General features: G+C 37.7%; 1 protein-coding gene across 1 annotated transcript in view; it reads right to left on the reverse strand.

The window, feature by feature from the left end:
• Positions 1 to 12,167, reverse strand: part of LOC138024526 (zinc finger FYVE domain-containing protein 9-like) — a 33,355-nt gene extending 21,188 nt beyond the window's left edge. Inside the window, exons 1-10 of the mRNA XM_068871744.1 lie at positions 12,035 to 12,167; positions 11,288 to 11,355; positions 8,050 to 9,602; positions 7,234 to 7,333; positions 6,132 to 6,326; positions 3,770 to 3,991; positions 3,248 to 3,301; positions 2,648 to 2,713; positions 1,655 to 1,728; positions 337 to 427 (exon numbers count right to left, since the gene is read on the reverse strand). Of these exons, the coding sequence (XP_068727845.1) occupies positions 337 to 427; positions 1,655 to 1,728; positions 2,648 to 2,713; positions 3,248 to 3,301; positions 3,770 to 3,991; positions 6,132 to 6,326; positions 7,234 to 7,333; positions 8,050 to 9,602; positions 11,288 to 11,354 (2,422 nt within the window). The 5' untranslated portion in view covers position 11,355; positions 12,035 to 12,167. The remainder of the gene's footprint in view (positions 1 to 336; positions 428 to 1,654; positions 1,729 to 2,647; positions 2,714 to 3,247; positions 3,302 to 3,769; positions 3,992 to 6,131; positions 6,327 to 7,233; positions 7,334 to 8,049; positions 9,603 to 11,287; positions 11,356 to 12,034) is intronic.
• Between the last annotated feature and the right edge of the window lie 1,321 nt (positions 12,168 to 13,488).

Genomic DNA, 13,488 nt, shown 5'->3' on the forward strand with positions numbered 1-13,488 from the left:
TCCAGTTTTTAATAATTTTAATTATTCTACCTTAACATTAGAAAAGCATGGAGGTTTGTATCAAAACAGGGTCACTGGCAGCCTTGCATGATCCATTCTCAGGCCAGGTAACATACAGTGTAGCTACAACTTTAAAATGGTCTATAATCTTTTACAATTGTTTTTCTTAAAAACGAAATTCTTTTACTGTACACAATTGGAATAGTAGCTATTACATACCCTTTATTTATTTATTCATTTATTTATTTATTTATTTATTTGTTTATTTATTTATTTATTTTTAAGCTGTATTAATTTTATTCATTCATTGATTTATCTATTTTTTTTTATTTGTACCTTGTTTGGCATAAGCAAAAGCTGTATTAAAGTGTGAGAGGACATCCTTGGGTATCATGGTCTCTTTACGCAGACACTCCAGAAGGACCACCTACACATAAATTCATGTGAGAATTGTTTTAAAAGCCAAGTCAACTTCAGCTTTAATTTATTATTTGCTATAAAACTCATTATACCTAGACCAGGATCGCTATCACTGAAAACAAGATTAATTAGTAATCACCATTTTAAGCCCACCACAAATTACAGTAAGGTCAGCAAAAGAAACATCAGTAGGAAAAAAGTATAATAAATTAGAAATATACTTCATGGATCCCTAAAGCTAAGCTAACAATGAAGATGGCAAAATGCTATGTCCATTGTGTTACAAAGATTTGCACTTAAAGTTTAACTTACAAGATCTATAAAACATTGCCCACCATTGAAAATTATTTAAAAACCTGTTACAGCTGTAGCTTTCTTTTTTTTGTCAAGTCCTTTCACAGGAACACAACTGAGCCCAACAATAGTAATATTATTGACCCATTCCAAGCCGAGTGGCTTCATAGCTCAGAACTTTGGACAAGGTATGAAGCTACTGAGTTGCACCAGCATCGCAGTCAGATCATGGGTTTGAGTCTCGTTGAAGCCACCTGCATTTTTCAGGTGTCTATAAAAGACAATTGCTTAAATTGTCCAGAAAAGTACCAGGATCACTTCTCTCTTTCATCTGTTAGCTTTTTCTTGTACTACATAAAGTGATCTCAGAGCACAGACCACAGCCATGCAGATGACAGCTAGGGCTTCTTGATCCGTAATTACGCAGAATGTAAAGGTGCAAATGCAACAATTCCTTGCATTCATAATCAAATTGATCAATGACTTGCAAGGCTGCTGCTTAATGGTCACCCGTTTGGGCGACCAAATTTCTAAACAAGCTGCCCGAACGGGCACCTTACTTGATTCATCCTCACTTTCTTGTAAATTTGATCCCAGCTGGAATTAACTAATTCTGGGCTCTTGAAAAAAATGACTCGGGCTACTAACTTTTAATGTTGGAAGCCCGATGGGCTCCCAGAAAATTTTCTAAGGCAGCAGCCTTGACCTGCAGATGTCAACATCACACCCAAGGTTAAGGGTCGGAATAGACTCCATGCTTCTCACTTGTTTCTTGGTGCATCAAATGATCATAGCTTATTCTCATAAAGTTTCATAGTACATTTTAGCATAATCTGGGCCTGCAGGTTAAAGAGATCTACTAGTGCAGGTAACTTGAAACAAAAAAAAGACAATGACACGCACTTAATTAAGTAAATGTTGACCCTGAATCCAGTCTCACCATTTCTTCTTGATTGGCAGCTCCCATTCCTTCCGAAACAAAACACCAACATTTTCGTTTTACACAACAGCTCACTGCAAGGAAAAAATCCTTATTATAAATAATATGACATAAAGAAGCATCCCATCCCAGTCATTACAGTATTGTATTCATTTGAAGGTGTGATCCTCATACTGGGCTCAATGTACCATCAAGTTCGGACCAACACAATCATCTGCGATTTAATGACTACCTTCATTATTCCAGCCTGTGAATTTTCAACCCAGCTTAACTCCCTCACAGAAGTTACACTTGTAGAATCAATGAGTTCTTGAATTCTGCATGCGTCAAAACGTTTTATGTGTGAGCTTAAAATTTGAACTCGAGTTAAGTAAAAGTGCAACTGAGTTTTACACACCTAGCATAAGGTGTAAGCTTTGAGGGTCAATGTTTTCAAAGCATAATACATTATGCACAGAATATTAGAAAAAAAACAATGTTGTTGTACATTGAGTTGCATGGTACCTCAATCTGAGGCTCTTGACTTTGGGAAAACCAAGAATGCAATAAAACACTAATTTGTTCCTTTTCAAAGGGGCAGTGTCATGCTATTTTAGTCAAAATTCAAAACAATGAAAGACATCTTTGCATCAATAAAGACCAAAAAATAATGGTGAAGTGTTGTTGCCTGCGTGGCCATTGAAGCGGCTCGGAAGCTATTCTTTGTTGTTTGCAGCCAAGGATAGAGGGGATGGAAATGGAAATTTTTTCAAGTTTTGAGATATTGTCGTCTACAGTCACCAAAAGTGTTAAATATGAATAGCTCTGGTGCCATATTATATTTTGTACCATTTCAGTGACTAGTCGGGAATGTTATATACATGGGCTAGTTAGCGTACTAAATAAATTTAGATTTTTACCCAGTTTTGACCTAAAAACAGTAAGTTTAGTATGACAAACCAAACTACTGACAAAACACTACTAACAGTGTACCATAAAGTGTACAAAACTTACATTTCACAATGCTAACTTTGACGACCAAGTTTTTATTCAGCAAAAATATAACTGTTTCATGGAGACCTATTATAAGTAAAAAATAATTATACCAACAAGCCCAAATTCAACAAATAATATCACAAAGTACTGTACTTTATATTTTACCCATTTATCCCTGGGAGTCCACCTCATTTCCAAGGTCTCTTTGTTGATGAGGACACCCTGGGAGTGAGACTTGACAGTCTTCACTAGAGTCTAACACCACACAATTTTACTCATTAATACGGCGTACTTCAGGAGTCAATGGGATAAAATCTCTGTCAGACTCTTATTCAGAAAACAAAATTTTAGTTTCTAAAGAAACTGTGGTGCTGCGTCGGTGGGAGATTGAAACAGAAATTTATTTTATCAAACGAGTTGACAAAGGTCGAATAACCACCGTGAAAGATTTGGAAAGCTGACGTTTCGAGCGTTAGCCCTTCGCTCCGACGAAGGGCTAACGCTCAAAATGTCAGCTTTCCAAATCTTTCACGGTGATTATTCGACCTTTATCAACTCGTTTGATAAAATAAGTTTCTTATTCAGAAAACTTAATCAATGAAAAGGTTTTCAGATTACCTTTTAGCTGATACATTATTTCAGCTGGATCAGGCCTCTCATGTATAGACACCTCTAAAAGAAAAACACAACTGTTACATTACTGTGGAATTCAATGGTACATAATCATGCAACCCTTCAGAGAAATGAATCGTCTGGGTGAGTGTAGTCTTAAAGAAGGGATGTTGTTGGTGTCAGACACTTTGATGACCGCACCAGAAGTCGTCTTCTGAGGATGATTTCCACTCAAGGTGTCCAAATGCTGGTCACAAACAGCAGTTCTGTTAAAGGGGACTGCACTGATCACCACCAGAGTCAAACTCCATCACCCTGCCCTGAAAGAAGAAACTTATAAATACATAATCACTGTTTCCCTTCAGTGAATGAACCATGAAAGTGGCTATACCCCTCTCCAAAGAAGCTGCATGTCTATTCAAAGTCAACCATAATGGTAACATATGCTGGTCTGACTTTAACACAGTTATTGATTATGCATGCATGATTTAACGTGCATGATAATACCACTACCAGTGTGGTGCGTACCTTCATTCACAACCCTTAAAACAGGGGGCAGAGCAGTTGTGTCTTGCGGCAACAAAGAACGCACATTATCAACATCTAATCGAAAAAGACAGTCACTGTCATCTGACAGAGCAGGCGATGTAGGTGTTGATAATGGTGTACCAAGCACATCTGGAGAAGGAAGAACTGGGAGCTGTAGCAGCGGAAGACCTGGAACAGTATCCTCTGAAGTCTGATCGACAGCTACAGAACAGAAAATGTAATAATAATAACAATACTAATAATAATAATACTACTACTAATAATAACAATAATAATAATAATAATAATTATTATTATTATTATTATTATTATTATTATTATCTTTTAGATGGTACGCCTGCTATGAATGGTCAGTTTAGAGGGTATAGCATGGTCTGCTTGACTTTGACATTAGGTGTGCTTTTCCAGACTGAGTGTGTTTTGATTCTCAAAAGAAGTAAATATCATGATGACCTTGCTCTTTCACGTCATAATGCAATGTACTGAGCTCCTCGATTAGTTCAACTTCTGTTAAAAATGGCCCTTGTGTGCATAAAGTGAAAAATTCACAGACTAGTGCAAGCTTGTACAGTACATTCATCATTTCAAGTGTTGTTCGTATGAAGTAAAGAAATAAACTTCGTCTTCCCAATGACTCCCACAAAACTAACAGTCATCCGAACCACATTAGCAACCTTTAACCCATTGACTCCTGGAAGTGGGACTTAACAGATTTTAATCTAATGCCAGATGATTTTACTCATAAACTTGGGGTCTCCTAGGTCGTTTGAGGTTTTAATGGGTTAACCAGTCAAAAACCGTATCCCCTGCATTAACCCTTTGACATCCAAACCGGCCTAAACCGGCCAGATAAATATTTTACTCTGCCTAATGCCAGACGATTTTACTCATCAATGGGGAACCCCTGGGAGTCAATGGGTTAAACCATAGACACCTCAGAATGAGACTCAAAGGTAAAGAGGTAAAGTCTGCTTACGAGCCAAGTGGCCCATTAGGCCAGAGCTTATCCCGGTTTCTGTAGCATGAAGCAACTAAGAGTGTTTCTACTCCCCCCTGGATGGGATGCCAGTCCATCGCAGGTTTACCCCCGGCATTAAATTCGCCGGTACTATTTATGCACCTGGGTGGAGAGAGGCAGTCCTTGGGAGTAAAGTGTCTTGCCCAAGAACACAATACAGTGTCCCGACCAGGGCGCAAACCCAGACCACTCAATCTGGAGTCAAGCACACTAACCACGAGGCTACTGTGAGACTTAGGGTAACAAATTTTAATGAGTCTAATGCCAGTAGACCATTTTACTCATCAACTGGCAGCATTCTAGGGTGTTTAAGGTGTCAATGAGTTTATAAAGAGGCAGAGTTTTTTCAAATCTTGCTCCTTGCATTGTGTACACAGGTAGGTACTTCCACATTCAACCTTGCACTTTCTTGCTGTAACAGTTATAACATTAAATGTAGCTTGCAAGCCCAATCATATTATCTTACAAGTTCCTTCTTACCTTCACTCTAATTAATCCACAAATTTGAAACGTTTATATGTTTAATTGTCTTGATTAGGTCAAGATTATTTTTAGATACTGTCCAATTGACCAGCTGCCATGTCAGGCATGATACATGAAGCTCCGTTGGTAGAGGAGAGCAGCGCAATCGCACATGCATGGGTTTGCGCATACTATTCAAGTCTGGATTTTCTCAGACTTGCTTAAGCTTGCAACTGCTTTTTATAAGTTGTGTTAAGGTGGCTCCCTAGAGTACTTGCGAATACCCTAACTATAGGGCACAAGTTTACAAAGGAAACCTAGTTAATTTCTCTTAAAGTTTTCCCATTAGAGATTTACCATTATGAGTACCAATATAATAAGGCTTATTTTTTGGGTGTCAATTTTTGGATTATGGCCATTACCATGGCAACATCACATCTAATGACAGGCAGATATCTTTGACCTAAATTCCTTAATATTTATACTTTTCTTTGCTGAATTTTTTCCCTTCTTGCCACATTATGGAAATTATATTGCCTGACATTTTTAAGTGGTAAAAAGTCATGACAAGGTCATTCAGATGGTTTTGCCAATATTTTGTAAATTTTCATTCTTACTAACAAATATAAGGTATTTGATAGGAACTGTGGTTAGAACTGAGCCAATTTTAAAAAAATGCTACTGAAGGGAATGCAAGAAAATTTAAGCAGTTCATTTTACAGATTTGGACACGCTGAGTCATGTCACAAAATCAGAAAAATAAGCCCATACTTATATTGCCCAGTTTGCATGCGGCCCTAAAACTCTAGGGAGCCTCTCTAATCTAACTAGAGTGATCTTTCATTTCACGTCACATTATACCTGCTGTTGCAAAAGCCACTGAGCTGTCATCTCCAACAGCTTCAGCAGCTTCCGTTATTTCCTCCTCTGGGTCAACAGATACCAATTCGTCCTCCTCTACATGATGGTCCAGCGTCAAGTCTTCCGTAGGATTGTCATACCCTGCTGTGGGGTTTTCAATGGATTGAGTTTCAGTAACATGCATCAATGCTTCCGCTGAAATACAAAACCAGAGAAGAAAAACAAGTTACCGCAAAGATTTTATAGACAGCCCTAAAATAGGCAAGGAATTTGACTAAAACAGCACAAAAACCTTTGCTACCATGGTAGCCTTTAGTTAAAAGCTTTCAAGTACAATTATTTACTGCTGCTAGTACTTGTTATTAAAGTGGAGGTTTCAGAATAATACTCATTAGGAACACAGAACTTTGTATAGTATTTAAGTTAATATATTAACTAAACACACACTTGTAATAGTCAAGAGAAGAATATTGTATAGTACTATTTAATTTAGTTATAATAACTAAAGATCGACACACTTGTAATAGTCAAGAGAACGAAACAGCTGGATCGTGGAAAAGATAAAAGCACAAACATCCAATTTTAAAGAACCTTCATTGAGGAAACGTATAGTCAAGTGAAAGTAATAATCCAGAATCGTAACAACCTGGAACACAACAGTACTATGACATGTAACAGCAAGGACAGACCAAGAAGTATGTTGTCCTTCAGACTTACTTAGCAAAAAAGGTTTCTTAGTTTCCCATTCGGCAACAAGTTTATGAACAATAAAGTGTTGTATGTCTGGACATTGCTTTTATCGTAAACACATTTCTATCCAAGAAAACTACAACCTCCTTCTTGAAAAATGCCATCTGCTATTAACTTATTGGGAACGTTTTTCATACTACCTGAATCTCAAACCCTCTTACTCCCTCAGCTTGATGTTCAGTTTATGGCATGGTTTGTTTAACTCACAAAAACAATCATCAAATAGAGCCCTTGCTCTTTCAAGGGTTGAAGTGGCCATGCTTGCATGTTTCCAGGATGTCCTACACCAAGCTCGGCTACAGTTTTTATATAGCACATAACATTTTCAAAATCAAAGTTACTTTTTAGTTACCTCTTAGCAAGGCATTGCAACATACTTGACAAACTCTGCCCTCTCTGTTGTCCATGTATGGTAACATAAACTTCATGTTACAGCATGACGAGCACAGAGCCTGTAAATTAAGTACCAATGCATATCGTCAATTCTCTACCAGTTGGCTACCAGTTGGCTAAGCTTTTTCTTGAGTCTTGACATTTCTAGCTCTAAACACTTGCAAGTAATGGGCAACAGCAAGACTTGACAGAGGCAAAACAAAACATTGATATTTTCTATGGTGCTACAGTAGCTACTAAGACATTAACGCCTTTCTCAATTATAACACTTGAAAAGAGATCCTGCAGCCACAATTTGATTATTTTGACATTTTACATGATAATTAGATAATGCCAGCATGTTATTGTCATATCCCAGCTAATTAAGATAATTATTATTCAGAAGGATTTAAATACCATTTGCCAAGATGGGAAACAGTTCAATACTATAATAGGCAAGGCCATAATTTTCAAGTGGTTTAAATGACATTCAGCAAACAATTATAATTGTTTAGTTTAATTACTAATTCAACAGTGGATAGCATTGAAGGAGTGCTCTGATTGGCTTAACTCAAACTCCAAGTATCCTTTGTTACTCGCCTCCGAGCAACTTGCACTGGATTTGCACCCGAAAATATTGTAATTATTTCAGGAATAGATGAATTAAATCAATTCATCTTTTTGTGCTAATTGATATCTCGCTTTGCAGCTTGGTAAACATCCACCACCAGCCACCTCCACTTTGGTGAATGGTTGTTAATTACTGCATACATGTGTAACAAACTGCTGTCATTACCTTTCCACAGGCTCTGCAATGATGCCTTCTCTTTATAACACTGAACTTCACACCACAGTTCATACAATGGGTTGCTACTGAATCTGGCACCCAAATTGGTGGCACCTTTCCCAGGTTTGCTTCCCCTGAGGTGATGCGTCTAGCTTCTAGGGAGCCTTGAGAATCCATTGCAATGGTCAAGCCTGTTTCTTGTAACCCAGGAGGTGACTGTTCATAATCTGATTCATTTGGAAGTGGTATGGATCCTTCATTTCCATCAACTGCTTCTGTGTCTATGTGATTGAACTCTGAAGCGGGTTCACCATAGTCAGGAGCACTTGGAGACAAATCATATCTAATGTCAACTTGGTGGTCTCTAGAGACCTGTGTTTCGCTATCGCTGGCATCATTGGCCTCCATGTGATGCAGAGTATCATCAACATCTTCTGGAATCTTAGATATCCATGAACCAGCTTCGTTAAGGGCAGAATCTGCCTGGTCCTGTGATGGCACTGATGGTTGCACATAACTTTCAAGATTTGAAGAATCAGCTTCATGCACCTGAGAAAGTGAACTGTCACTGACAAGGACCACAGGCCATGCGTTTGTTGTAAATGTATCAGAAGCTACTTCAAGAGACAAATCACTTACATGGACTGCCTCTGAGATATCTGATATCCCAGAGTCTTGATGACCACCATCGCTGATTCTGGGATCAAAAATTGCCTGGTTTTCCAGCAAACCAGGCACATTCTTCATACAATCTACACTTTCTCTTTGACTATCACAACTGAGTGCTGCAAAATTGACACCTCCCACCAAGTCATTAGATATTTCAGGATCACTAGTTCTGACATCTGAATCTACGACTTGTAACCCGGAATCATGCAACTGGCCAGCATCAAAAGTAGATTCCACTGGCCCAATTTTCTCCTCACTAGACTTGTGTCTTTCTCCATCTGTGTGACTTGCAGCACCAGTCACACCACTCCCATTGCATGATTCCTCTAAACTTGATGCTGTCACATCACTTGGACAGCTAGTTTCCGCAGAGTAGGCCACCTTCTTGGATGCAAAATTGTTGAAATCAATATCGGATAAGCCACCAGCCACAATGCTATTTGATGTTTCAGCCGATTCCTCTTCTCGCCACTGTGCACGTGCTACTTCCTTTGAATTCTTTCCTTCATTCACGGCAACATCCTCAGAATTACTTCCCTCAATTGTGCTCCACATACTATTATCATTTGAAGTCGGTTTGAAGTCTGTGTCGTCCACTGTAACATTTTCTTTTAGTTTGCCTGAAATATTGTCAATGACACCTGGTGTACTTTGTGCCTGAAAACAATCCCTCTGATTAGTGATTGCTTCTGCCTCTTTTATCACTCCACTTATGCTATCACTGTCGCTATCACTGCTAGTTCTGTCATCTGAACGATGTCCATCAGATCTTTGGTCAGAAAAAACCTCTTCCTCAATACTAGGAAATGATACTTGAAAGCTCTGCTTTGCCAGCTGCTTTCTACTTGCAATATTTCCTGCACCAGGTAAGACTGGTTGTTCTGGCTTTGTTTCTGAAACAGAAAAGGGCAACTGTACTCAACATTAATGCAGCATGTAAAAGCCTCTCAATAAACTTTTATAACATAACTTGGAAAAAACGTGCGTTCTGATTGGCCAAATGGTCATTTACTATTTGCCCATGTGTGCACACTCGCTGACGACAGCTGACGAGCGATCTAACTTTCCGAGACTGAGAAACAAGAAAATGCCTTCACCAGCGCATCATTCCTAATTTTCCAAGACATATTTTCCTCCTCGTAGAATAGGGGTGAACCTCTAAAGAGCTCAAAATAGAAAGATAATTATAGCCCTAAAGATTAATCAGCAGTGGAAAAGGAGCATTAAAGGTCTTAAAGCGACAAAAGAGGGTTTCGTGTTTGATTTCCAAAACACAATCTGAACTCTGCTCAAATATTGAAGCCAAATCGCGGAATTGAAATGGATTTTATGAGACCAGGGAAGATGCTACAGGAAGGTACATGTAAATGGTGTTTTGGAATGTCGATTTTCTGTTTGAGACTTATTTCATCTGCCATTTGAGCTGAAATAGTGTAACGTCGCTTAATGTTTGGCTTGGTAAAGTCTCACTGTTTGCGATAGGTTGATCTCTTTCAACAGAGGCAAAGCATGTGCAAAGACAGCGTGTTTGTGTCGACCCTCGCAAGAAAATTGAAATGTTCTCTCTCCTAAGAGCAAATTATTGTTGATTCCAATAAATTTTTGACTGGGAAAACTGTTTGTTGATCATTTTGTCTTGTTAATTCATAGTTGTCTTTAGAAAGCAAAGTTGTGTTGACATCGACTATTGACCAAACTTGATTTATGCAATACATGCAAAACAAGCAGGAGTGGTGTTAACGATTTATGTTATAAAACAAATGGTAAATGGCTCAGCATGCACTATTGATTTATGGTGCACTTGGGAGCTTGCTAAGCACTCAAGAAGCTAGAGTTGCTCTCGGCTATCGCCTTGAGCGACTCTTACGCTTCTCTCATGCTTAGCAACCTCCCGCGTGCACCATAACTCAATAGTGCACGCTGAGCCGTTTACCATTTGTTAAATAATCAGTGATTTTCAACTATTTAATTTATAATTTTAATTTTTTCAAAATTATTCACTTCCATAACAAGTACATTCTTTGCCTTGATAATGTTAATATCATCGCCATCATCATTCATTCAATATTACTCACTCACTGATAGTTATGTATATTTCGCCCAGGCATTGCAGGTCTCCTTTTTTCTTCCATGCAATCAAATTTGCTTGACAATTTTTTTTTCAAAGAAGTGTTTGTATCAGAAAAAAAGGGAAATTTAGAATCACTTAAGTTTCACTTTCAAATTTCCCGGGCGCCGCCTTCTTGAATAACTGTGACATGTTACGTTTTCCCTATTGTTCTGACACAAAGAGCTTTTGTTTTGAAACAATAGACCTTTACACATCATTATTATTGAAGATGGTAGCACCCGGGAAATTTGAAAACAAAAACAAGGGATTCTGAAATTCATTTATTTCTGATACAAGCAATTTCATTGAAAAACACTCAAATCGTTTTGATTGTAAACAATAATTATGTTCTGTGGGATAAACTTATCTTTGTGACTCGATCAGTGGAGATTCCCTTTAACCCAATTTTTTTTTCACTGCAACATAATTACGAATATTACTCCTAGCATCACAAACAAATATGTTCACCTTCTTCCGTCTCCTCAAATTCATCCAACAGCTTGTCTAAATCCACTGGAACAAATGGACTTGCCATGCTATCAAACAAATATCAACTTCGTAAATTATATATACATTTCAAATAATAATTATTATGAGACAGTACATATCATACACAAAACTCTTAGTACACTTCTATTCTGTTTTAGGAGTATCCAACAAAAGCATTACAGAGCCTGGCAATCTTCAGTTTATTTCGACGAGGTTATTTTTACAGACCAGCTTTCACTTAAGCTTATTCATAATTATTTTAATGGCTTGCAATTATACATATTTAAAGTACATATTAATAACAATGCTTCGAAAGTGATATGATCAATTTCATAAACCAATCCGAGAACGCGACAATTTCGCGTGACGGTCAGTCACTTTTGGTATGCCAAAACATGGTTTATTGAAACAATGAGTTCTTTTATTCGGTGGATGGCAAATAAGATCAAAATAAATTTGACGATGATCTGATAATTGCATCGCGATCGCACAGCAGGTTTAAAACACAGGTCACTCGTTAAAGGTCATTGTTTTACCTCTTCTGAAACATAATTATGGCTAACCTTAGGTCTAAACATCGTTGTTAGGCCTAATGAAGCTCAAGTATAGCATTAGTAAATTAAAGGTAAAATTTTGTAACGAGTGATCTGTGAAAACTGACCTGTCCTTTATTGCAGCTTATAATCAGCCAAACGATTAACATGATTGCGAATTTTCACGACCTACCTTGCAAGTAACAGACAAGATCTTCGATCATTTCGTTTCACATAGCTTAATCAGCGAACGTTAAATTGTACTGCAGAAAAACATCAACAGTTAAGAAAAAAAACAACATTATTTTGGGACTTTTGATGACGAGATAAGCGACGAGATACAAAAACATTCATTCAGCGGTTGTTATCGTCCCTAGTTTTGGCGTTGTGAATGACTCCCTAATGTAAACTTATTTGGACGGTAAATCCCAGTCGGAAAATGTGTAATATTTCTTAGTTTTCTAATTTATTTTATTTTATTTTATTTTATTTTTTTCGTGTCGTAAAAGTCTTGCCTGTCACTCCCCTGCTAAGTGGCGTCTTTGTGCGTAGAGTAACCTGTGCGTATTTTGGTAGGTTTGAGGGGGCTGGGGTAATGGGTAGATTTCTCTGGTGCACACAGGGGAACATTTAATTAACCTGCAATGGGGTCGAAAGTCATTGTAATGCTAATGGAATTTTAGTGGATCTTTAAACAAAATATACCCTTATAGACCTTATTAATAAAAGGCGGTCTATCAGGAGCCCATCTGGAGCGTGCAACTTCCATACAGCGTCTGTGAAACGGCGTTTTCACAAGTAGGTTTATTTTTAGACTAGCCCTTCCCGCGAATTAGGTCAAAAAACAAAGGCAGTCCCGGTTTGATGACCCTATGACGTCATCTTAATTTCTTGTAATTGGTCATCAGGCTCCTGTGGGTAGGCATTTATAGATTATGCTAGTAAAAGTGGCATATTATGCTAGTAGCATTGCTTTTTTTTGGCCAAATTATGCTAACATTATACTCTTTTTTCCAAATTATGCCACCGTTTTTTTAAATTATGCTCTTTGAAAAAATGCAAATAAGTCCAAAATATATATTTTTTAACTAGAAGCCGTTCGTCTACAGGAAAGAAACGCAACAAATCCACAATTAATTTCAAATAAACATGTGGTTCAGGTTAACATGCACACTAGTACTAGATAAATGTAACTTCCGGTTTCGGTGCACCTCAGACCCGGGCTCAGTGCTTCACAGTGAACTTCAAATGCTATTAGTTTAACTAAAACTTTAAATATCGATTAAGGTCACCAAGTACTTGGGACTAGAGACAAAAAATTATCAAATAATAGCATCAAAAATGATCTGATAATTATCAAAATGAGCAAATTATGCTAGCAATGCTAGAAATTATGCCAGTTTGCTCGAATTATGCCAAAAATTATGCTAGCATAATCTATAAATGCCTACCTGTGGGAGTCTCATTAGCGGGAAATTCAATCTAAAAATAACCTTACTTGTGAAAACGCCGTTGCACGAAAATAGGTAAGTTGCATGCCCCGGGTGATGTGCTCCTGGGTCAATTTATAATTCTTTTGTCAAAGTGCAAATTAGCCTACCAAGCCTCGATACCATACAGTGAATTGAAAAGAATTCTTGCTCTAAA

Source organism: Montipora capricornis, chromosome 11, assembly GCF_036669925.1.
Source record: "Montipora capricornis isolate CH-2021 chromosome 11, ASM3666992v2, whole genome shotgun sequence".
NCBI classification, from domain to species: domain Eukaryota; kingdom Metazoa; phylum Cnidaria; class Anthozoa; order Scleractinia; family Acroporidae; genus Montipora; species Montipora capricornis.